This window comes from Pristis pectinata, chromosome 29, assembly GCF_009764475.1.
Source record: "Pristis pectinata isolate sPriPec2 chromosome 29, sPriPec2.1.pri, whole genome shotgun sequence".
Lineage (NCBI taxonomy): Eukaryota > Metazoa > Chordata > Chondrichthyes > Rhinopristiformes > Pristidae > Pristis > Pristis pectinata.
The window spans coordinates 20,576,072-20,601,988 of NC_067433.1; the positions used below are offsets into that span (position 1 = coordinate 20,576,072).

The 25,917-nt window shown below is 49.0% G+C and overlaps 1 protein-coding gene across 1 annotated transcript; it reads left to right on the top strand.

The window, feature by feature from the left end:
• Window positions 1–445: 445 nt before the first annotated feature.
• On the top strand, window positions 446–24,092 carry LOC127584329 (ES1 protein, mitochondrial-like). The gene is given in 9 exon segments (XM_052041033.1): window positions 446–565; window positions 4,569–4,621; window positions 5,384–5,497; window positions 7,294–7,413; window positions 14,678–14,708; window positions 14,710–14,742; window positions 14,745–14,773; window positions 16,068–16,224; window positions 23,660–24,092. Coding segments are annotated over 9 exon segments (792 nt in total). The 3' UTR covers window positions 23,795–24,092.
• Window positions 24,093–25,917: the final 1,825 nt, after the last annotated feature.

Sequence of the window (25,917 nt, forward strand, 5' to 3'; positions counted from 1 at the left end):
AGAGAGTGTATGTGTGAGTGTGTAAGAGTGTGTGTGAGTGTGTGTGTGAGAGTGTGTAAGATGTGTGTGAGAGTGTTGTGGTGTGTGCACGCATGGGAGATAGTGTGTGTGTGAGAGAGAGTGTGTGTTAGAAAGTGTGAGTGTGAGAGAGAGGTGTGTGTGTGAGTGTGTGTGTCTGTATGTTGGGGGGGGGGGTGGGAAGGGGGTTGAAACGGATGGAATACCAATCTGTTCATCTGGATTTAACTAATCCCATTGATCTCTTCACTTTATCCTAACTATCCAATGGGATTAACCCTGGTGTATTTTTGGGATAGTCAGAGGGATTTTTATCAGCTGTTTAACAGGATTAGGTCACCAACGTCATTCAAGGGTCCCCATAAATCAAGGGTCAAGTGTTGAACTCTTTCTCTTTTGAAGCACTGCCTCAGAAACACAAATGACAATGTTGGCGTCCAGGGCAGTCCTGGTGAAGAAGATGGTGGTACCACTCGCACAAACCACCTGCCGTCTCGTTTGCCAGCCCAGCAGTCTGGGAAACTGGGGCAATACCAAAGTAGCTGTGGTAAGTATAGCTGGACCATGGTTAACACAGGTGGATCAAACAAAATTAACCAGCAATGTACTGGGTGTAAGCACAAAATAGTCCCCTTCCCTTCAGAGGCTCCTGGTCTAATCCTTCAGCCAGGCTGAGCATCTGGTATCTCCGTCCAGTCACCACGCTTCAGGTATCAACTTAGTTAGTGAGGATTCAGCTGGCTTACTACAGACTAGTCTTGTCCATACGTGTATGTAACCCTGGAACAGGTCACTCTTCACAGAGTGGTCAGAAGAGTAACCACAAGAGAATTGCCCTTCCTCAATTTATGAGAAATGAGGCCAACTGTAGGAACCTATCATCACCTTGGAACCAGTGTATCCAGTACAGACAGAGACAAAATCCCAGAGTATCAAACTGCGCACCGTGGAACAGATATCCTGATTTTAAGGAGGGAACAGTGCCTGACTGCTGTGAGGAAATACAAAAAATTGGGATTAATGTAGGATTAATGTAAATGGGTGGTTGATGGTCAGCACGAATGGTGGGCCGAAGGGCCTGTTTCCATGTTGTGTCTCTATGACTGTATGACAGATACAAAGAATGTAAGAAGTTAGATTGTAATATTGGTCACAGGGCAATAAGATTGAAGAATTTAAAACAGTGACAGACAGACCTGGACAGATGTGAGCAGGTGGTTTCTGGTAGGTGAGGGATGAAGGTACAAAAGATTTAGAAAAGAGAGCAGAGTAGTTCCTAACGCAGAGTATTGTGAGAGTGTGGGATTCATTCCCAGCCTTAATGGTTGACACTGTCACTGGTTAAGTTGGATAAACTGATGGGAGGTTTGTGGTTGGACGTGATTTGAATTATTTGTCCTTGCGGACAAACGCGGACAGAGATAGGTTGGGTTGTATGTCCTGTATCTGTTGCTTCAACCGTTCCATTCCCCAGCTCACAATTGACCAGAGCGGATAGCCAAGGCAAAATGAAATCTGGGAATGTGGGAGCAGGACTCCCCCTCGATGGTGGCTGAGAACCTGGTCATCAGGTGCAAGGTGTGGCCCATGCTCAGCTGCTCTGCTGTGGCTGTCACCCAAGCCGACTTTTGTCTCATAGGGTGATTCAGGACAGATCATATCCAATGACACGTCTCCAGAGAAAGCTGATGGGCGGGGGGGGGGGGGTGGGGAGAAACAGATCCAACATTGTCCTTGTTCTGATGACCACCTTTGTGCATAGAACCAGAATGCACAAAACACCAAGTGTCACTACGTGCTGAGGTTCTGCCTGTCCCCAACGTTACAAAGGATGGACCTGACCTTGTTGCTCTACAATGTTCTGTTTGGTTGGACCTTGCCACACCACCTGTCCTTCGTAGACTTTAATCTACTTTAGGCGACGTCCATCAGTCAGTGGTCAGCAAGGAATGGCCTGCAGGCCCTGTGGGAGAAGGATACAATCGATCCCGTGGGATGGTTTTCCAAGCAGACTGTCAAAGTCCTTGCCTACAAGCACCAAGTCCTGGCATGGTGGCAGTGAGAGGGGCCCTCCTCATCAGATCCTTCCTGTACGGTCAGAGTCTCACTCCTAACCTTGCCCTCAGGATCGCTGTGATGAGGGTGAGACAATTGCTCACCTCTTTGTGGACTCTGCATTTGCAAAGAGGGTCTGGAAACGAATGCAAGGGTCCTTGTCCAGGTGTGTCCCAAGCGGCTACATAAGAGAGGACTCTCTGATCTGCCCAGAGACACGCACTGAGACAAATGCTGTTGGAAGATCTACTCAGTGAAAGGCGTGCTCTGGTCCGCCTGAAACCTGTTGGTCTTCCGGTGTAAGTAGATGTCTGTAAGGGAATGCTGCCGACTGTCACATTCCAGGGTGCAGGAGTACGTGCTGAGGTAGGCACTGAAGCTCAGTATGACACCACAAAGCCTCTGGGGGGAAGGACTACAGTTTAAGGTCCTGTTGCCACTGGACACTGAGGGGCTGGGTCCCAAGTAACAGCCTCTCAAAAATTCACAGGTGTATTATTTAAGGAGGAAACATGAGTGGTGTTGGTGCATGGTAAGAGATTGTCTTGGATGGCACAGTGAGTGTAGAGAAAGACATGCTGATTGTGATTCCTGTGTGTATTATTCAGAATAAGGTATATTTTTGAAATTATAAATAAAATTCCATGGCTTGGCTAATAAAGGACAGCATCCATATGCCTTTTTACCCATCTTACTAATCTTTATTGCCAACTTTAAGGACAAGTGCACTCAAAATTCTCGATGGGAATGTTCCCTCAGCATATAAACAATTTGGAAATGGGCATCAATCTCAACCTAAGGAGCAAAGGAAAGGGAAGGGACAGTGTAGGAAGGTGCATCGGGATATGAACAGGTTAGAGGAGACGGTACAAATCTGGTTAACTCATTCTTGTCGAGTTCAACTTTTTAATACTAATTACCAGTTATTTATGTTGTGTAATTCTAATTATTGGATTGTTCATTTTTTTATTTCAAAGACTTTGGTTCTCAGAGTAGCTGGTCAATATAAAATGATTCAGTCTGTGGGAGACGCTGCAGAAGGACTGATATCCTGCAGTTGTCTAAAATAAGATTGTAGATTCAAGGGAAACTTGAGTTACGTTGTTGAAAAGGAGAAATCAATAGCCTTCTTGTTTGCTGTGAGATTCAATGATTCCATTCAAACTAAACCAACCATGAAACCTATGGAGGTTTCTACATTGTGCATTGCCTCAGACCTCTTACCAGGGATTCAATATACTTCATAAATATTGTTTCCAGATAAAACGGTCTGGAGTCGAGCATGGTTGGCTGTTAAGGTTTGTAAACCACATTTAGTGCCGCTGTCTCACAGCTACAGTGACCTGAGTTCAATCCCAACCTCCGGAGCTGTCTGTGTGGAGTTTTTACATTCTCCCTGTGACCGTGTGGGTTTCCCCCGGGTGTTCCGGTTTCCTCCCACATCCCAAAAGCATGCTGGCAGATTAATTGGCCGCTGTAACTTAAAGGTAAGTTGATGAGCATGTAAGAGAGAACAATTTGCAGTGTTACAGGGAATTGAGGACAGGGGGAATGGTTATGATGGGATGGCTCTGTGGGAACCCACATGGGCCTGATAAACCGAAGGCCTTGTTGTGTGTTGTAATATGTATGTTAATGACCGGTAAAATCAGCTTCTATTCTCCTGAGCAATGCATGGAGTGCTTATTGGTAGATTATGCATTTGTAGCCTGTTAGAAAATTAAAGAGCTTTGGCTGATGATGGAGATTTTGTGATTAGTTCATCCCCCAGTTGTCAGGAGCGAAAACTCCCTGTCACTGCTTTCACTAAAGAAACTGGGTGCATATTCATTCTACGTTGTAGGAACTGAGTGTACAGAGGACTCTGCCTCTAAAGTTTGGTTCTGTTTAAATTGTATTTGACAAGCAGAGTTTAATGCTCATACATTACCAGCTCCTATACTTAGAATGTACAATAGAAGAGACATATGCCCCTCCGTCATCAGATTTCTGAACGGTCCATGAACCCATGAACACTTTTGGTTTTGGTATTGGTTTATTATTGTCACTTGTACCAAGGTACAATGAAAAACTTGTCTTGCATACCATTTGTACAGATCATTTCATTACACAGTGCGTTGAGGTAGTACAGGGTAAAAACAATAACAGAATACAGAGTAAAGTGTCACAGCTACAGGGAAGTGCAGTGCAGGTAGACAATAAGGTACAAGGTCAAACAAGGTAGATTGTGAGGTCAAGAGCTCATCTCATCGTATAAGGGAACCGTTCAATAGTCTTATCACCTTACTACATCATTATTCCTCTTTTACACTATTTATTTTTGTAGCATATATTAATTTTTATGTCTATGTCTTTATGTCTTGCGCTGTACTGCTCCCGCAAAACAACAAATTCCATGACGTATGTCGGTGATAATAAACATGATTCTGATATCTCACCCTGCTGCTAAATCAGCAAATACAACCCCGCTCAAACCTCTTTCTCATTTCTTACAGGTTTTCTCAGGTTCAGGATGGTGGGATGGAACCGACACTCATGAGGCTGCATAGTAGGTATTATATTGAACGGGTTGTCTCTCGTTACAAGCTGAGCATGTTCAGATGGTGTCACCGTTACAACAGGATGTCCTTTGTTACTGCAGCAGTACTGAATGTTAGATGAACTGAAGGACCCTTGGGTGAAATTATGCAAGAAAGGGGGCATCCCAGAAGTTATAGGTTATGACTGTATGCCAGAGATTTTGGAAGTCAGTCTAATATCCAATTTCAGAACGAGACAGTGCTAACCTGGTTAATTACACAGTAAATGAAAGGTGTAGAGGCCAGAAATCTGAAATAAAAACTGAAGATACTGGAAACACTCAGTAGGTCAGACAGCATCTGTGGAGACAGAAACACAGTTAAAGTTTCAGGTTACACAACAGTCACTTTAACTTTGATAGGATGGCGATTGCTCTGATTGTGGCCTCTTGGTCAACCCTGAATGTAATCACTCCAGCACTGGCAGTAAAGCCCCGATCTCTGGAGCTCTCTCCCTGGCCTCTCTGCCTGTCTCTCCTCATACAAGGTTCAAGGCATGTCTTGAAGTCTCTCTTTGACCAAGTCTTTGATCATCTGTTCTAAGGTATAAGGATGTAACTTTCAGTCTATTGACCTGCCGACTCCAGCAGTGATTTACTGTAAACACAAGCAATGTGCCGTGGGCAAAAGCGTAGCAATGTAATTAAACTATAAAAAAATGTTATGAAAGATTTTTCAAAAGTTGCAAGCCAAGTCAAGTCAACCATTCTTTCTCTTTCTGTATCTTGCAGTGTGATATATCATCTGAACCGCAATGGAGCCAAGTACCAGATCTTTGCTCCAAACATGCAACAAATGCATGTCATTGACCACACTAGGAATCAGCCCATGTCAGGGGACAATAGGCAAGTAGGCACAGATACAGTTATAAAACGTGGTCCTTATCTTTAAATGCTCTCACTTGCTCTGTGACATGGGTTACTGTTGAGTTCCACTTGCAAATGGGCTTTTTGCAATGTATAAGTCAGGTCTGGTCATTAAAGAGATCAATTCTTTGCACTACAATCCCCAGATTGGAAGTGACATTGACAGTGATTAGGAAAGCTTTAATCCGCAGGAGGATCGAGGACTGTGGGCCAGGCAGACAGGAAAGCAGCAAGTGAAACCTAATTCAGGGAATTATGAGTTCGTGCACTCGGAGGTGCAACCAGCCAAGGTGATGCAACCAAGGAAGTGTTACTGAGAGGTGTGGAGGAACAGAGGGACCTTGACTGTACGGTATGTCCGTGGATCCTTAAAGGGAGCAAGGCAGGGCAGTACATGGTTAAAAAAGACATTTAGGACATTTTCCTTTATTTGCCAAAGCACAGAATAAAAGAGCAGAGACTAGAACTGTCTGCAACACCAGTCAGGCCACAGCTTGAGAACTGCACACATACTGGTCACCACATTCCAGGAAAGATGTGGAGAGGGTGCAGGGGAGACCTAACAACCTGCTGTCAGGACTGGGAAATTAGAATAATGAGGAACGAATGGATCGGTGGGGTGGGTTTCTTTAGAACAGAGAAGGCTGAGGGAAGGCAACTGAAGTGCATAAAGTTATGAGGGGCCTTGATGGAGGAAATAAGAAGATGCCACCCCCCTCAGCAGAAGGCATGGCTTTAGAAGGATTGATCAAAGGACTAGAGAGGAGATGAGGCAATTGTTTCACTCGGAGGGTGGTGGGGATCTGGAACCCACTCTGTGGAAGGGGCAAAAGCCCTCACCAGATTTAAAAAGTACTTGGAAGGTCCTCACCTGTTGGGTTTTGAATCTGCTGCTAGAAGTTGAGAGTAGATGGAGAGCTCCTTTTTGACACGATCTGCTGGAATGGGAGACTTTCCATGATCCATTGATAAGGGTTTGTCTCCTGCATACAAACTCGGCTAGATTTCATGCCTCCCAGGAAGGGCTGAGTTCTCGGTGTCCGGAAGAGTAGCAGGTTAAATATCATTATAGTCTATGGAGAATTAAAGAAGCCCTCCCAAGTTGGTAATTTCCTGTCCGAGACTTTGGGATAAACGGTTCTTCTCTCATCACACACGAGCTCGATCACAACAGGCCAAAACTAGCTCAACATCCGAACCTCTCAGTGTTTCAGTTCTGTTGTATCTGAGCTGGCGTTCCGGCTACTGACACCTTGGTTGCCGCTCGGCCTCGCACCGCACTCCACTCACGTCCTCCAACTTCAGTAACACAGTCTACCTCATCACCTCCCCCCCCCCCCCCCCCCCCTCACCAAACTCATCACCACCTTGAGGAAACACCAAACTGCTGCGCGACCAACCGACTGCCTCCAGCAGGTTGATTTCTGCTCCAGATTCCGGCATTAGCTTCGCCACCTTGAGGTTTGGCCGTTACTGAGTAGTCCCTACATCAATCACCTTCACTGAATATTCCGCAGCTATCTCCTCACCCACAGCAGATGAATTCCCTTCACCGGGACCATGCTGATCCCGGTCCCACGTCACGTCCATGCACTTCATTACCTGCAGCGGCTACTGTGCCGCGACCAGCGGCCATTCAGCTCCCGGCTGAATCAGCAAAGGCCAATTCACCGCAGGTGTCTGCTGAGAGCACGCCATATTTCCCATCTCACCGCCCGTTATTTGAGTTCTTGCCTCGTTCTTCGTCTCATCGCCGTGTATCAATGTCCTCCCAGGAACGTCATGACGGAGTCAGCCCGATTGACCCGGGGCAGGATTCAGGATATAACCAGCCTGGAGGCTGGCAGCTATGATGCCATCATTTTCCCTGGAGGCTATGGAATTACAAAGAACCTGTGAGTGCCACAGTCTGTGTCTGCTTCAAGCTTAGCTGTTGGAATCTGTCAGCTCCCTCTCCTCCCTCCCCAACTCTCCTTCCCCAACTCTTTCTCCCCAACTCTTTCTCCCCAACTCTCCCTCCCCATCTCTCCCTCCCCATCTCCCTCCCCAACTCCCTCCCCATCTCCCTCCGCATCTCCCTCCCCATCTCCCTCCCCATCTCCCTCTCCCCAACTCCCTCCCCATCTCCCTCCCCATCTCCCTCCCCAACTCCCTCCCCAACTCTCCAACTCCCCAACTCTCCCCAACCCTCCTCCCAACTCTCCCTCCCCAACTCTCCCTCCCAACTCTCACTCCTCTCCCCAACTCTCCCCCCTCCCAACTCCTCCCTCCCCAACTCTCCTCCCAACTCCCTCCCAACTCTCCCTCCCAACTCTCCCTCCCCAACTCTCCCTCCCCAACTCTCCCTCCCCAACTCTCTCTCCCCAACTCCCTCCCCAACTCTCCCTCCCCATCTCCCTCCCCAACTCTCCCTCCCCAACTCTCCCTCCCCAACTCTCCTCCCCAACTCTCCCCCCCATCTCTCCCTCCCCATCTCTCCCTCCCCAACTCCCTCCCCCTCTCCCTCCCCAACTCCCTCCCCATCTCTCCCTCCCCATCTCCCTCCCCAACTCCCTCCCCATCTCCCTCCCCATCTCCCTCCCCAACTCTCCTCCCCATCTCCCTCCCCAACTCTCCCTCCCCACTCCTCCCCAACTCTCCCTCCCCACTCTCCTCCCCCAACTCCCTCCCCAACTCTCCCTCCTCTTTCTTTCCAACTCCCTCCTTTCCTCTTCCTCCTTTTCTCTCCTCCTGTCTTTTTCCCTCCACCCCTCCCTCCACCCCTCCTTCCACCCCTCCCTCCACCCTCCATCTCCCCCTCCCTTTGCTTTCTGTTTCCTTTAAACATCTGTCAGATAAGCTGTGGAACTGAAACTGACCCCGTCTGTTCTCAGTGGACGTGGGAGATCCCACCACTATGGAAAGACCAGGGCAGTTACTCCTGCTATCCCAGACAATCTCTCACTGAAGGAAGCAGATTCCCCAGACATTGTTGTCTGTGGGCATTCTCCGTGTGTTTCTTGCAGCAGGGTGATTTAGAGAATCCAGAGACAGTGAAAGGTGTCGTAACAGGAGAGGTCTTTCTTCTTGCTGTTCTTGGAGAAGGCTCCGGTTTTTTTTTCTGTGTATACTTTAGTCATAAAATATACAATTCTACAATATGTTACGATTCACTGTACTGAGCAGAGTTGCTTATAATATTCACCTTGTGTCAATGTGTCATCAAGGTTTCATTTCCAAACATTCTGTTGTTTGAGAGGCCATTACAGTCCACCCAGTCCCTCGGTGTCCAGTGGTGGTAGGACCACAGGTGATCTGTGCGCTGGCTGCAGCCAGCTTCAGTGCATCCCTCAGCACGGACTCCTGCAGCCTGGAGTGTGACAGTCGGCAGCATTCCCCTACGGACATCTCGCTGTGCTGGGAGACCAACAAGTTCCGGGCAGACCAAAGGGTGTCTTTCACTGAGTTGATGACCTTCCAGCAGCAGCACCTGATGTCCGTCTCGGTGTGTCGCCGAGAACAGCCCGGAGCTCGGAGTCCTCTGTCACACAGCTGCTCGGGGTGAACCGAGACAAGACCTTTCATTTTTATCCAGACCTTCCCTGCAAGTCCAAGGTCCACAAAGAGGTGGGTGACCGTCTCACCCTCACCACAGCCATGCTGAGGGCAGCGTGTGCTGGGAGTGATACTGTACAGGAAGGATCTGACACAGAAAATGGCCTGGTGACAGGAAGCAGGGGTTGTGGTGGAGGGGTTTTCTGACTGGAAGTCTGCAGTCAATGGTGTACTGCTGGTATTGGTGCTGGGACCTCTGTGGTTTGCGATACATAGCATGACCTGGATGAAGACAAGATTTCTTTATCAGTCACATGTACATCGAAGCACACAGTGAAACTATCCTTTGTGTAGAGTGTTCTGGGGCAGGAATGACTGTGGTCTGATTAACAAGTTTGCTGTTGACGCAAATCATGTTGTAGACTGTGAGAATGTTTTCTAAGGATACAGAGGGACATGGGTCAGCGCAAAGTTGGGCAGAGCGGTGGCAGGTGGAATTTAATCCAAATAAGTATGAGGTGATGCATTTTGGGTCATCTAATACTGGCCAAATCTTAGATGTGTTGATGTACAGAGGGATTTTGAGGTGCAAGTTCGTAGCTCCCTGAAAGTGGCAACACAGGTGGATTGGGTAGTGAAGAAGTTGTTTAGCTCGCTTGCCTTCATAGGCAGGGGTATTGAGTATTAGAACTGGGACATCATGTTGCAGACATTGGTTAGGCCACACTTGGGAGTACTGTGCGCAGTTCTGGTCACCACACTACAGGAAGGATGTGGTGGGATAGAGAGAGTGCTGAGGAGGTTCCCGGGGATGTTGCCTGGAACGGAGGGCTGTGGACAGGTTGGGTTTGTTCTCATGGGAATGTAGGAGGCTGAGGGGTGACCTTATAGATGATTATAAAATGATGGGGGGCATAGATGGGGTAGATAGTCAGTTCTCCACTAACACTGGCCCACTGCAACAATGGCCGGTTTTAAATGTCCCTGCGCTTTTTCCAAGGGCAGGGACATTTAAAACCAGAGGACATAGGTTCAGGGTGACAGGGGAAATATTTAAAGGAGATCTGAAGGGCAAGAGGGTGGTGGGTATGTGGAACGAGCTGCCAGAGGAGGTGATTGGGGCAGGTACAATTACAGTGTTTAAAAAGCATCTGGACAGGTACAGTAGAGGGATATGGGCCAAATGCAGGCAGATAGGATTAGCACAGATAATCCCATTTTCCTGCAGTTGGCACATTTCGGTCAGTATGGACAAGTTGGGCTGAAGGGCCTGTTTCCCTGCTGTATGATTCATGACTCTATGTCTGATTTTATTTCAGTGGTTTGAGTTTGTTTGCATTAATTTAGCGGGACCTTTGAAAAGAGGTGAGTCTCTTGTGCTTGTGACTTCCACCTTGCAAAAGTCTAAACGAGGCACATTTGCAAATTGTTACCAGTTCATTGGCTGATTAACAGCAACAAGTACAGGGAAGGCAGGACTCAGCAGAGTGGCCATTTTGGGACCAGCCATTGTTGCAGAGGGCCAGGGTTAGAGTGGGCAGCTGACGCTTTGGCTCAAGAGGCTTCAGTGAGAAGATGCGAAGGTAAGTCTCTGCTTAGTTCCTTTCTCTCTTGCTTTGGTATTTCCTTCAGTGCCAGGCCAGAGTAGTGAGAATGGCTCCAGGGTCAGTGGTGTGTTCAGCTTGTGGGATGTGGGAGTTCTGGGAGACAGAGACATCCAGTCTCCCTGGTAACTACATCTGCGCGAGGTGCACCCAGCTGCAGCTCCTTACAGACCGTGTTAGGGAACTGGAGCTGCAGCTGGATGACCTTCGGCTCCTACAGGATACTGAGGAGTTCACAGATAAGAGCTGCAGGGAGGCAGTCAGTCCGAGGCTGCAGGAGGCAGGTAGTTGGGTGTCTGTCAGGAGAAGGACGGAGAATAGGCAGGTAGTATCCCTGTGGCCGTTCCCCTCAATAACAAGTATACCACTTTAGATACTGTTGGGAGGGACGACCTACCAGAAAAAAGCTGCAGTGACCAGGTCTCTGGCACTGAGCCTGGTCGTGTGGTGCAGAAGGGAAGGGGAGAGAAGAGGAGGGCGGTAGTGTTAGGGGATTCCATAGTAAGTGGGGCAGACAGGAGATTCTGTGGACATGAATGAGACTCCTGGATGGTATGTTGCCTTCCGGGTGCCAGGGTCAGGGATGTCTCTGATCAGGTCCACAGCATTCTGAAGGGGGAGGGCGAACAGCCAGAGGTTGTGGTACATATTGGTACCAATGACATAGGTAGAAAAATAAATGCGGTCCTGAAGAGGAAATATAGGGAGCTAGGTAGGAAGCTGAAAAGCAGGACCTCAAGGGTAGTAATCTCTGAATTGCTGCCTGTACCACGTGCCAGTGAGGGTAAGAATAGGATGACTTGGCAGATGAATGCGTGGCTGAGGAGTTGGTGCAGGGGGCAGGGTTTCAGATTTGCTGATCATCGGGATCTCTTCTGGGGAAGGCACGACCTGTACAAAAGGGACGGATTACTGGAGGGGGACCGATATTCTTGCAGGCAGGTTTGCTAGAACTGTTGGGGAGGGTTTAAACTAGTTTGGCAGGGGGGTGAGAACAAGGCAGGAATGGCTGCTGGATATTCTGTGTCAAAAGGGACAGGGACGGAGGTAAAAGAGGTGGGGGAGTGGCTTTGCTGGTCAGGGACAGTGTCACAGTTGTAGAAAGGGAGGACGTCCTGGAGGGATCGTCCACTGAGTCAGTGTGGGAAGTCAGAAATAGGAAGGGAGTGATCACTCTATTGGGAGTATTCTACAGAACCCCCAATAGCAGCAGAGATGCTGAGGAGCAGATCGGGAGGCAGATTTTGGAGAGGTGCAAAAATAACAGGGTTATTGTCATGGGTGATTTCAACTTCCCTAATAATGATTGGCACCTCCTTAGTGTAAAGGGGATAGATGGGGCAGAGTTTGTTAGGTGCGTCCAGGAAGAATTCCTGACACAGTATGTGGACAGGCCGACTAGAGGAGAGAGGCCATTCTGGACCTGGTACTAGGCAATGAGCCTGATCAGGTTTCAGATCTCTCGGTGGGAGAGCATTTTGGAGATAGTGACCATAACTCCTTGACCTTTATCATAGCCTTGGAGAGGGATAGGAGCAGACGATATGGGAAAGTCTTTAACTGGGGGAGGGGGAATTATGATGCTATTAGGCAGGAACTTGGGAGTGTAAATTGGGAACAGATGTTCTTGGGGAAGTGCACAGCAGAAATGTGGAGGTAGTTTAGGGAGTACTTGCATGGGGTTCTGGATAGGTTTGTCCCATTGAGGCAGGGTAAGGATGGTAGAGTGAAGGAACCATGGTTGACAAGAGATGTAGAATATCTTGTCAAGAGGAAGAAAGAAGCTTACCTGAGGTTTAGAAAGCAGGGATCAGACAGGGCTCTGGAGAGTTACAAGGTAGCCAGGAGGGAGCTTAAGAATGGACTTAAGAGAACTAGAAGAAGGCATAAGAAAGTCTTGACGAGTAGGATTAATGGAAACTCCAAGGCGTTCTACACGTATGTGGAGAATAGGAGGATGACTAGAGTGAGGGTAGGACCGATCAGGGATAAAAGAGGAAACACGTGCCTGGAGTTGGAAGAGGTAGGGGAGGTCCTTAATGGATACTTTGCTTCAGTATTCACCAGGGAGAGAGACCTTGATGTTTGTGAGAATAGCGTACGACAGGCTGATATGATGGGGCATGTCGACGTGAGGAAGGAGGATGTGCTGGAACTATTGTAAGACATTAGGAAAAGATAAGTCACCGGGGCCAGATGGGATATATTGAAGGTTTTTACGGGAAGTGAGGGAAGAGATTGCTGCACCTTTGGCGATGATCTTTGCATCCTCACTGGCCACAGTAGTGCCAGATGATTGGAGGGTGGCAAATGTTCTTCCTTTGTTTAAGAAAGGGAGTAGGGATAACCCTGGGAATTACAGACCGGTGAGTCTTACTTCAGTGGTGGGCAAATTACTGGAGAAAATTCTTAGAGACAGGATTCGTGAGCATTTGGAGAATCATAGGCTGATTAGGGACAGTCAGCATGGGTTTGTGAGGGGTAGGATGTGCCTCACGAGCCTGACTGAATTCTTTGAGGATGTGACAAAGCACATTGATGAAGGTAGAGCAGTGGGTGTGGTGTACATGGATTTTAGTAAGGCATTTGATAAGGTTCCTCATGGAAGGCTTATTCAGAAAGTCAGGAGACATGGGATCCAGGGAAACTTGGATGTGTGGATTCAGAATTGGCTCGCCCGTAGAAGACAGAGGGTGGTGGTAGATGGAGTGTATTCTGCCTGGAGGTCAGTGACCAGTGGTGTTCCGCAGGGATCTGTTCTGGGACCCCTGCTCTTTGTGATTTTTATAAATGACTTGGATGAGGATGTGGAAGGGTGGGTTAGTAAGTTTGCTGATGACACGAAGGTTGGTGGTGTTGTGGATAGTGTAGAAGGTTGCTGTAGATTACAACAGGACATTGGTAGGATGCAGAGCTGGGCTGAGAAGTGGCAGATGGAGTTCAACTCGGAAAAGTGTGAAGTGATACACTTTGGAAGATCGAATTTGAAGGCAGAATGCAAGGTTAATAGCAGGACCCAGCAGTGCGGAGGAACAGAGGGATCTTGAGGTCCACATCCATAGATCCCTCAAGGTTGCCACTCAGGTCGATAGGGTTGTTAAGAAGGCCTATGGTGTGTTGGCCTTCATTACTCAGGGTATTGAGTTCAGGAGCTGTGAGATAATATGGAAGCTCTATAGAACTCTGGTGAGACCACACTTGGAGTATTGTGTTCAGTTCTGGTCGCCTCATTATAGAAGGATGTGGAAGCTTTAGAGAGGGTGCAGAGGAGATTTACCAGGATGCTGCCTGGATTGGAGAGCATGTCTTATGAGGATAAGTTGAGTGAGCTAGGGCTTTTCTCTTTGGAGAGAAGGAGAATGAGAGGTGACTTGATAGAGGTGTACAAGATGATAAGAGGCATAGATCGAGTGGACAGTCAGAGACTTTTTCCCAGGGTGAAAATGGCTAACATTAGGGGGCATAATTTTAAAGTGATTGGAAGAAGGTATAAGGGGGATGTCTATTTTTTACACAGAGTAGTGGGTGCGCGGAACGCACTGCCGGCAGAGGTTGTGGGGGCATCATTAGGGATATTTAAGAGCCTCTTAGATAGGCACGTGGATGATGGAGAAATGGGGGATTATGTGGGAGGGAAGGGTTAGATAGATCTTAGAGCGGGATAAAATGTCGGTACAACATTGTGGGCCGAAGGGCCTGTACTGTGTTATGTTCTATGTCCTACATAAAGGTGGGCACAACTTTGCAGGATCGGTGTCAGTCCTTCCTCCAGTCCAGCGATCTTCCAGACCGATTCAATAAAATTTCAAGATGCTACTGCACTGTTGAAAGTCCTCTTACCTGCGCCTTTTCTCACTCTTACATGCCTTCCGATCCCATTGTTCAGCGCAGTTGGTCTCACCGTGTGTGGATGTGTGAGGGGAAGTCTGGCGTTTGGATGACTGTGCTCAGTGTGGACTTCGGGATCTGACGTTTGGTGATGTGTATCTTTATTCATGAATTCTGTTTCTGTGCCCCTCAGATCAACATTCCACAATGATGGAAAAGACTGTAAGGTTAAATTCTGACATTGACCGTATCCTCAAGGGAGTTTCGCCGAAGAAATAAAACCAATTGGGTTCGTGACACCATTTTGCTTCTTGTCTTTATGTTCTTCCCGCCAATTCTTGCCCTCCTCTGAAGTTGGAGAATGGGGATTCAGAGCACCTTCAGAGATCATTCTGCACGGGGAGAACATGAGGTTTGCTAATCCTACGGAGTATTGTATATAGTGCCCACTATCAGTTTCCACCCAGCAAGGCAGGGGGAGTGTAGCTGAGGGTTATGGGACACGTGACCGAAACTGCGGCCAACATTCATGTGTCAGTGTGAACCATTGTTGGAACCAGTGCAGAGCGATCAGGAATGGGAACACTGACGTTTAGGTAAATGAAACGAGTTGTTTCAGGTGTCCGCTGAGGATCAGTGACTTTGATTCTTTGTGGTGGCCCAGTCGAACTATGAGATGAATCAGTGAACGTGGTGAGAAGCCTGTTTTTGTATAAAATGTTGGATCAGTGCAGAGACACAGGTTCCTCTGCTGAGGAAGTCTAGAATGAGGCCTACATCTTAAAATTTGTACAGGATACTTCGGTAGAAATCAGGAATCATTTCCTGCTCACACTGTAGAAATCTGCATCTTTCTCCTCGAAAGGTCCCGGCTATTGGGGAATAAATGAAGCTTTCAAAAAGTTCGGTAAGCGGGGGGAGGGGAGGGGGGGGGGTGGGGGTGGAGCCCAGGTGGTTCGCTGATGCTGAGACACCAGTCACCCAGATTTAAGTGGTGGAGCAGCTTCTTAAGGTACAACGATGGCCTCCTGCTTCTTTGCGCACAACTGTTTGGACAAAACTCACTCAAAGTTTCAAAGAAGGAGAGAGAGGCTGCACGGTGCTGAATCAGTGGAGTTGGCAACAGGGGAGAATTTATCCACGGTAGGTGCTGTGTACGTGGCAGTTGGTAATGATTAGTTTGGGTCCGTGGTCAGAAGCACGGTGGCAATGTGAGGCCAGGAGAGAACAGCTGGAGAGTTCCTTTTGAGTTTGGTACAATGTGAAAGATGTTTCTTTATTATGGAGATTTCACCAAAAGATCCAGCACAGACACTGATCCCCACAACCCTAAGTTAATGGATGACTGCACAGGTTTTGTATCCAGGACACCCAAGAAAATCACCTTTACATGAGCTGTGGAAACATGTGACCTGGACCATGCTGTAATACCTATCACCCACATTCCCCACGTGAGAACAAGCGAGGTATTCCCAATGTCATTGTTCTAAGCCATGCTGTAGACATCTACCTTTGCTGCATGTCCTATGTTTCTACATGTATCGGGTAATTTCCTGACTGATCCACCATTCTTCCTTTCACAGACTCTCTTGTATGTCTACAATCCTAGCTTGCCGAGTGCTCCCTGGAATCGAAGTCACCATGGGTTACGAGAGTAATGACAATGGCTGTTGGCCGTACTATAACATGACCACGGCCATCAAGAACATGGGAGCCAAGCACGTGATGAAGGAGCCTTTCATATCCTGAGCAGACAGCAGAAGTGTGAGAGCAGCTGAGTCACAGGCTGAAAACTTGAAGGAGAGGTTTGGGGAACTTGTACATGGCAGAACAGGTAACTGGGATTGAGTAACGGGCTGGAATCTAACCAAGAGGTTTGAAGGGGTTTACGTATAGAATAACAGATACCCGACAGAGAGCCACAGGCTGGAATCCAATCAAAGATTTTGTGGGATTTATATATAGAATAATGGTTACCGGGGAGTGAGTTACAAGCTCAGATCTGACGGAATGGTTTGTGTAGTTAACGTTACAGAATATCAGATAGCGGAGACTGAGTTCCAAGCTGAACCTTATCGAGGGGTTTGGAAAGTTTATGGACAGCATAACAGAAACTCAAGCTGGAATCTAAACCAGGATTTCACAGCACAGGAACAGGCCCTTCGGCCCACCATTGTCTGTACCGACCAACATGCTGGTTTAAACTAATCCCATCTGTCTGCACGTGGTTTATATCCCCCCATCCCCTGCAGTTCATGGGCCTGTCTAACTGACCCTTAAACGCCTCTATTGCATCTGCCTCTACCACCACGCCTGGCAGCCTGTTCCAGGCACCCACCACTCTCTGTATAAATAAAAAACTTATCTCACACATCTCCTCTAAACTTTTCCCCTCTCACCTTAAAGCTGTGCCAAATGTGTACGACATTTCCACCCTGGGAAAGGCTCTATCTACTCTATCTATGCCTCTCGTAATTCTATGTCCTTCTTTCAGGTCTCCCCTCAGCCTCCGTCGCTCCAGAGAAAACAAGACAAGTTTGTCCAACCTCTCCTCACAGCTAACACTCTCTAATACAGGCAGCATCCTGGTGAACTCTTCTGTATCCTCTCTAAAGCCTCCACATCCTTCCTGTAGTGGGGCGACCAGAACTGCACGCGGCACTCCAAGTGCGGCCTGACCAAAGTTTTATACAGCTGCAACATGACTTCATGACTTTTATACTCAATGTCCCGACCAATGATACCAAGTACATCGTATGCCTCCTTTACCACCCCATCTGCTTGTATTGCCACTTTCAGGAAGCTATGGACTTGCACCCCCAAGATCCCTCTGTACATCAGTGCTCCTGAGGGTCCTGCCATTTACTGTGTACTTCCTGTTTCACTTGACCTTCCAAAGTGCAACACCTCACGCTTGTCTGCATTAAACTCTATCTGCCATTTCTCTGCCCATATTTCTCGCTGTATCCTTTGAACAACCTTCCTCACTATCCAAAACTCTACCGATTTTTGTACCATCTGCAGACTTACTAATCAGCCCATATTTTTGCCCAAATCATTGATATACATCACAAACAATAGAGATCCCAGCACTAGTCCTTGCGGAACACTACTGGTCACAGACCTCCTGCCAGAATAACACCCGTCCACCACTACCCTCTGCCTTCTTTAGAGTCATGGAGTCATACAGCATGGAAACAGGCCCTTTGGCCCAACTGGTCCATGCCAACCAGGATTCCTATCTAAGCTCGTCCCATTTGCCCATGGTCGGCCCATATCCCTCTAAACCTTTCCTGTCCAAGTATCTTCTAAGCGTTGTTAATGTACCTGCCTCAGCCACTTCCCCTGGCAGCTCGTTCCAGATATTGACCACTCTCTGGGTGAAAAAGTTGCCCCTCAGGTTCCTATTAAACCTCTCCCCTCTCACCTTAAAGCTGTGCCCTCCAGTTTCCCCAACCCTGGGAAAAATACTGTTCACTTTCACCCTATCTATGCCCCTCATGATTTTATAAACCTCTATAAGATAACCTCTCATTCGACTCTGCTCCAATGAAATAAGTCCCAATGTGCTCAACCTCTCTCCATAACTCTGTCCCTCAAGTCACAGCAACATCCTCAAATCTCCTCTGCGCTCTTTCCAGCTTAATGGCATCTTTCCTATAGCAGGCTGACCAAAACTGAACACAATATTCCAAATGTGGCCTCACTAATGTCTTGTATAATGGCAATATAACCGTCCAACTTCTATACTCAGTGCCCTGAGTGATGAAGGCCAACATACCAAAAGCCGCCTTCACCACCCTGTCTACCTGTGACGCCACTTTCAGGGAACCATGTACTTGTACTCCTAGGTCCCTCTGTTCCACAACACTCCCCAGAGCCCTACCGTTCACTGTGAAAGCTCTACCCTCATGTGTCTTCCCAAAATGCAACACCTTGCACTTATCCAAATTAAACTCCATTTACCATTCCTTGGCCGACTTACCCAGCTGATCGAGATCCCTCTGTAAATCCTGAGAACCACCTTCACTGTCAACGACACCACTTATTTTAGTGTCATCTGCAAACTTAATAATCATACCTTGTACATTCTCAGCCAGATCATTGATATAGATGACAAGCAGCAATGGGCCCAGCACCGAGCCCTGGGGAACACCACTAGTCACGGGCCTCCAGTTCAAGAAGCAACCTTCCACCATCACCCTCTGCTTCCTACCATCGCCAATTCTGCATCCAGTTAGCTACCTCTCCCTGGATCCCATGCGATTTAACTCTCCATAGCAGCCTACCCTAATCAACCCCTGTCTTTCCAAATGCTTGTGCACCTTATCCCTCAGAATCCTCTCCAGTAACTTACCCACCACAGATGTTAGGCTCACTGGTCTATAGGTTTTTCTTTGCAGCCCTTCTTAAATAAAGGGCCAACATTCGCCACCCTCCAGTCTACCGGCACCTCACCCGTCGTTAACGATGATGCAAATATCTCAGCTGGAACTCCTGCAATTTCTTCTTTAGCTTCCCACAGTGTTCTTGGATATACCTGGTCAGGCCCTGGAGATTTAGAGTCATAGAGCCACAGAGCAATCCAGCAAGAATACAGGACCTTCGGCCCAACCAGTCCATGCCGACCAGGTGCCCACCCAGCTCGTCCAATTTCCTGCATTCAGCCCATATCCCTCCAGGCCCCGCCCCTCCATGTACCTATCCAAGTGCTTCTTAAATGATACTGTTGTACCTGCCTCACCCACTTCCTCTGGCAGCTCGTTCCACACACTCAGCACCCTCAGCGTGAAAAAGTTGCCCCTCAGGTCTCTTTTACATCTTTCCCCTCTCACCCACAAACTATGCCCCCTAGTTTTGGATGCCCTACCCTGGGGAAAAGACTGACCGTCCACCTTATAATTTTGTGTTGCCTCTCATAATTTTAAACTCTTCCATATGATTGCCCCTCATTCTCCTACGTTCCAGGGAATAAAGACCCAGCCTGGCCAACCTCTCCCTGTAACTCAGGCCCTCGAGTCCTGGCAACATCCTCGTAAATCTTCTCTGCATGCTTTCCAGTTTAACCACGTCTTTCCTATAACAGGGCGACCAAAACCGTACACAGTGCTCCAAGTGCGGCCTCACCAATGACTCATACAATGGCAACATAATGTCCCAACTCCTGTACTCAGTGCCCTGACTGATGAAGGCCAATGTGCTAAACGCCTTTTTCACCACCCTGTCTACCTGTGGCACCGCTTTCAACAAGCTATGCACTTGTACTCCTAGGTCCCTCTGTTCCACTACACGCCCTAGTGCCCTGCCATTCACAGTACAAGTCCTATACTGGTTTGACTTTCCAAAATGCATCACCTCACACTTATCTGTATTGAAATCCATTTGCCACTCCTTGGCCACCTCCCGAACTGATCAAGATCCCCCTGTGATCTACAATAGCCTTCACTATCAACACCACCTCCTAATTTTGTGTCATCTGCAAACTTACTGATCAAGCCTGTGCCTTCACATCCAAACCATTGATATAAATGACGAATAACAAAGGCCCAACACCAACCCGTGCGGCACACCACTAGTCACCAGCCTCCATTCTGAGAACCAACCTTCAGCCACCACCCTCTGCTTCCTACCTCTGAGCCAATTTTGAATCCACCCAACTAGCTCTCCCTGGATTCCATGGGACCTAACCTTCCAGACCAGCCTACCACGCAGGACCTTGTCGAAGGCCTAGCTAAATCCAAATAGACAACATCCACTGCCCTACCCTCATCTAACCCTTTTGGTTACCTCTTCAAAAAAACTTCGATTTGTCAGGCATGATCTTCCACAGACAAAGCCATGCTGACTCCTCCTAATCACCTGCCCTGCCTCATTCCCCAAGAGAAAGGTCCTGTATTGCACCGTCCCCAAGTAGGGCCCTCTACATATTGACCCAGGAAACTTGCCTGGACACATTTCACAAATTCCAACCCATCCAGGCCCTTAACACTCTGGGTAGTCCAGTCAATACCGGGGAAATCAAAATCTCCCACTAATACAACCCTGTTATTCTTACTGTGAACAATTTCTCTACACTCCTGTTCAACTTCCTGCTGACTGTTGGGGGGTCTATAATACAGCCCCATTAGATAAGGTATCTTTATTAGTCACATGTACATCAAAACACACAGTGAAATGCATCTTTTGTGTGGAGTGTTCCGGGGGCAGCCCGCAAGCGTCGCCATGCCTCCGGCGCCAACATAGCATGCCCACAACTTCCTAACCTGTACGTCTTTGGAATGTGGGAGGAAACCGGAACACCCGGAGGAAACCCACGCAGACACGGGGAGAACGTACAGACTCCTTACAGACAGCAGCTGGAATTGAACCCAGGTCGCTGGTGCTGTAATAGCGTAACGCTAACCGCTACACTACGTGCCTGCCAAGTGACCCTCCCCCTCTTGTTTCTAAGTTCTACCCTATGGCCTCACTGGATGATTCCCCCAAGAATGTGGTCTCTCAGCACTGCTGTTACATCCCCCCCTTATCAAAAAGGCAACACGCCCTCCTCGCTTACTTGTACCTGTGTCACACCTGTAGCATCTGTATCCTGGAGCATTGAGCTGCCAGTCCTGTCCTTCTCTCAGCCATGGTTCTGTTACGGCTGTAACGTCCCAGTCCCCAGAGCCAATCCACGCTCTGAGTTTGTCCACCTTGCCTGATAAACCTTTGCATTGAAATAAATGCAGTTTAACTGGGTATTCCTTTCCCTGCCTGTCTATCTTGATTACTGAACTTGCTCTCACTGGCTACTGCTTTCTGCCATGACTTGCTCATACTTCATCTCAGACCACTGCCGTGACCTTCTCCTGAACCAGAACTGCAACTCCCCCTCCCATCTTTCCCCCTCCTCTATCCCACCTATTGTACCTGCACCCTGGAACATTTAGCTGCCAGTCCTGTCCCTCCCTTAGCCACGTCTCTGTAATCGCTATAATATCCCAGTCCCACATAGCTGTCCACATCCCGAGTTCATCCGCCTCACCCGTCAGGCTCTTGCACTGAAATAAATGCGTTGATCCAACAGACTTTCCTCGCTCCCTGCCCTGCTGCTGCCTGTCTCGTCCACTGACCTTACTGTCATTGAATTCTGTCTCAGCTTCCAGCCTCCCATCCACCTCACTTCTGCTTTGGATCCCTCCCCCTGCCAATCCTGTTTATACCCTCCCCAGAGACACAAAGGAGACTGCAGGTGCTGGAAATCTGGAGCAACGAACACAGGATGCTGGAGGAACTCAGCAGGAGGGAAATGAACAGTCGACGTTTCAGGCCGAGACCCTTCATCAGGACTGGGGTGCCCTCCCTAATACCACTAGCAAATCTGCCAGCTCGGATATTCCTTCCCCTCCAGTTTAGGTACAACCCGTCCCTCTTGCACAGGTCACCTCTGTCCCAGAGAGATGCCAATGGTCCACAAATCTGAACACCTGCCCCCTTCACCAACTCTTCAGCCACACAGTCGTCTGCTGCTCCCTCACTTGCTTGTGGCACAGGGAGTAACCCAGAGATCACTACCCTCGAGGTCCTGTTTTTAACCTCTTTCATAACTCCCTACATTCACTCTGCAGGACCTCATCCCTTTCTCAACCCACATTGTTTGTGCCAGTGTGCACAACGACCTCTGGCTGCTCACCCTCCCCTTGAGAATGTTCTGCAACGGCTCAGAGACATCCTGGACCCTGGCACCAGGGAGGCAATGCACCGTCCCGGAGACCCTATTGCGGCCACAGTCGGCCCCCAATATCTATCGCATCCCCTATCACTGTAGTCCTGTCAGCCTTCGCCCGTCCCCCCCGCAGCCTCAGAGCCGGTCCTGCCGTCACACACCTGGCGGCGGCTGCTGCTGCTTTCTCCGGAACGGTGCCCCCCTTCCCCAGCAGTATCCAAGACGGTACACTTGGTTTCAAGGCGGGTGGCCACAGGGGAATCCTGCACGGGCTGTTGATCTCCTCCACCTTTCCCGGTGGAAACCCAAATTCCTGCAGCCTGCACCTCGGGTGTGACCCCTCACAGAAACTCTTATCTACGATGCTCTCAACATTCCGATTGATCTTAAGTGCAATCCGGCTCCGGCTCCGGCTCCGGCTCCTTAACACGATCAGCTGGGAGCTGCGGCCGGACACACCTCCCACAGGTGGAGAAACAAAGGACTGCAGATGCTGGAACCCTGCAGCCTTACGGCATGAATATTCAATTCTCCCACTTTAGGTAATCCCACCCCCCCCCCACCCCCCACCCCCACCCCCACCCCCACCACGCTTCTTCTCTTCTTCCTTTCCTAGCCCCTTTTTTCCCTCTCTCCTTACCTCTGACCCATCCCCCCGTGGATCTGCTCCCCCCTCCTCCCCTGCACCTGCCCATCACCATCTCTTACCTGCATCTACCTATCACCACCTTGTGCCCACTCCGCCTCCCCTCTTTTGTCCACCTATCACTGCTCTGCTTTTCCCTCCTATATATCGGGCTTCCCCCTTTTCCTATCTTCAGTCCTGAAGAAGGGTCCTGACCCGAAACGTTGACCGCCTGCTTTTCTCCACGGATGCTGCCTGGCCTGCTGAGCTCCCCCAGCATCATCGTGTTTTTCCCACAGATGGAGTCTGCAGGGTCACTGGAGTTTCCCTGATCTCCCACATCCTGCGGGTTGAGGATACCCACTGCCCGAACTGCCATCCTGATGCACCAGGTTGAAGGACCTTACCTGTGCTGACCTTGACTCTTACCCCTGCTCAGCCTCTTGGCCAAAGTCTCACAGTCAAAGCCTCAGCATTTCAAACTAAAGCACGGCCACTCTCAGTGGCCAAGCCAATCTTGAATCCAATCTACCAACTCACCATGTGTCTTAATCTCCTGGACCAGCCTACACGAGGGACCTTGTTGAACGCAAGAGACACCTGAGTGTGAGATTCAGGCTGGAACCTATCAAGTTTGGGGTTTTTGATTGAGAATTACAGACATGTGGGAGTGAGGTCCAGGCTGGAATATAATATCTGGCTTTGTGGGGAGAAGTTGTTGGTAATCGGGTCTGATACAATTCTAGCTATCCAGGAATATGCTGGAGCTGGAACCTAACAAGATAGTTTTGGTGTGGGGTAGGTTTCATGAGTTCTCCGTTTTTCACCTTAACCAACCTCCTCACGATGCACATGTTGATGAGAGGAACAAAGTGATCACCACTCCAGCTTCCATGTGGGAATCCGACTCCCACTCCCACCACATCTTCGATGGGATTGGCCAAATGGTCAAGCATGTCCTGCGCATGTCCAACAAGTGAAATAAGACCAAAGAGAGGATCCGAGTGGACCAGCGGGCATCACGTCACAGAGAACAAGGAGTCTGATGTTCACACCCAAACATTTAATGTATTAGAACATCTGCAGAGACAGACTCCACGTTACAGCCGACATTAGCAGTTACATCATTGTGTGTCGCCATTGTAGAAAGTAGTCGCCTGAAAGAACAGTCAGTCCTGAATCACTTTCCTTCACTTGAAACACAACACAATGCTGTGCGTGATAATCATTCACAATGATTCCAAACCTGTCAGCCAGTGAGCTTCGCACTGTGTTCTGAAATTGATATCTCAGCATGCTTTGTTAGATAGAAGTTGTTTCACCTTTGGTCAGTTTAAACTAGACAAACTGGCAAAATTCATGGTTAACTATTTGTAATGATGATGTTTTCAGATTTGAAAAATATACTGAAAGGAATGTTAATCAGTGGTGTGGCTCCTTGTTTAACACTTGTACGTTGACAATTTTCTCTCCTTGCAAGTGTTCAAGATTCTCCGTCGAGGGTCTGTGTCTCGGGCAAGGGTTCTCTGCTCAACAGTAAACCCCACACCCTGAACACACCAAACAATTTGCAAACCTCTCCATTTCTCAGCATGAGAGACACGATCCCACCAGGACCCGTACGTCAGCTGAACTTAGTCCTGTGGCTTGCGGTGAAAGAGCTGAATATGAAGGGATGCGCTGGGTACATAAAAACTGAGCACAGAGTGTGTTCAAATCCAAGGCTGACGTCTGTCATTGGAAGGAGATGTCCAGCCCACACACAACTCCAGACCCACAGCTGTGGGCTTGTTTTATTCGTTTATAGCAGGTGGGTCTCACTGGCAAGGCCAGCATTTATTGTCCATCCCTGAGTGTTCTGAGAAGATGGTGGGAGGGCGCTTTCATGCACCTGGAGAAGGTGCTCCCACTGGCCTTGGGAAGGAAGTTACAGGGTTTCGACCCGGTGGTAATGGAGACAAACAGAATATTCACAACTCAGGAAGGTGCAGACTTGGAGGGGAACCTGCAGGTGGTGGTGTGGCTGTGCAGCTGCTTCGTTTGGTTAGTGACTTCCCCCAGCTGCAACAGGATCCCACCGCCAGTCACCTCTTCCCCTCCCGCCCCCACCCTTCCTGCTTCTCACAGGGATCGCTGTCTCCATGTCTCCCTCCCACCCACCCCTCCCTGACACCAGGCACTTACCCCTGCAGCCGGAGGAGGGTATCACCTCCCTCACCACCATCCAGGGACCTAAACAGCCGTTCCATGTGAGGCAGAGATTCACATCACCTCCTCCAACCCCTCCTACTGCATTCGGTGCTCCCGATGTGGCGTCCTCTACATCAGTGAGAGCAAGTGTAGACTTAGGCAATGGTTTGACACAACACCTGTGCTCCATCTGCAACGTCTGCCTGAGCTCCCAGTTACATGCCATTCCAACTTCCCTCCCCATTCCCACACTGACCCGTCTGTCCTCTGCTTCCCCCACTGCCAGGGTGGGGTTAGACACAAACTGGAGTGTTCTGCCTGGGTGGTCTACAACAGTGTGAACACTGAGCTTTCCCATTTTCAGGGAACCCGCGCTCCCTGTGCTGATTTCCCTTTCCTGATCGACCCAACCCCCTCACCTCCCCCACCTGGCTCCATCCGCCCCTTTCCCCCTCTCCTTCTCTGTCTCTACCTATCACACACCAGCCACCGTCTCCCAACTCCACCCCCACCTCCCCCACCTGCCCATAATCTCCCTCCTCACCTGGTTCCACCCATCACCTGCCAGCCCCAGCCTCCCCCTCCCTCTCACCTCCTTGTACCACCTGTCTCCTCTCCACGTCTCAGTCCTGCTGCAGGCTCTCAATATGAAACGTTGACCATGGACGGCAGTGGTTACAAGGAGAGATTGGACAGGCTGGGATTGTTCTCACTGGGGTGTAGGAGGAAGAGGGGGGGACCTTGTATTATAAGTTATGTGGGGCATAGGTAGGACAGAGAGTCAGAATCTATACCCAGAATGGGAGTCCAGAACCAGAGAGTTCAGATTTAAGGTGAGAGGGGGAATTATGATGCTATTAAGCAGGAACTTGGGAGCATAAATTGAGAACAGATGTTCTTGCGGAAGTGCACA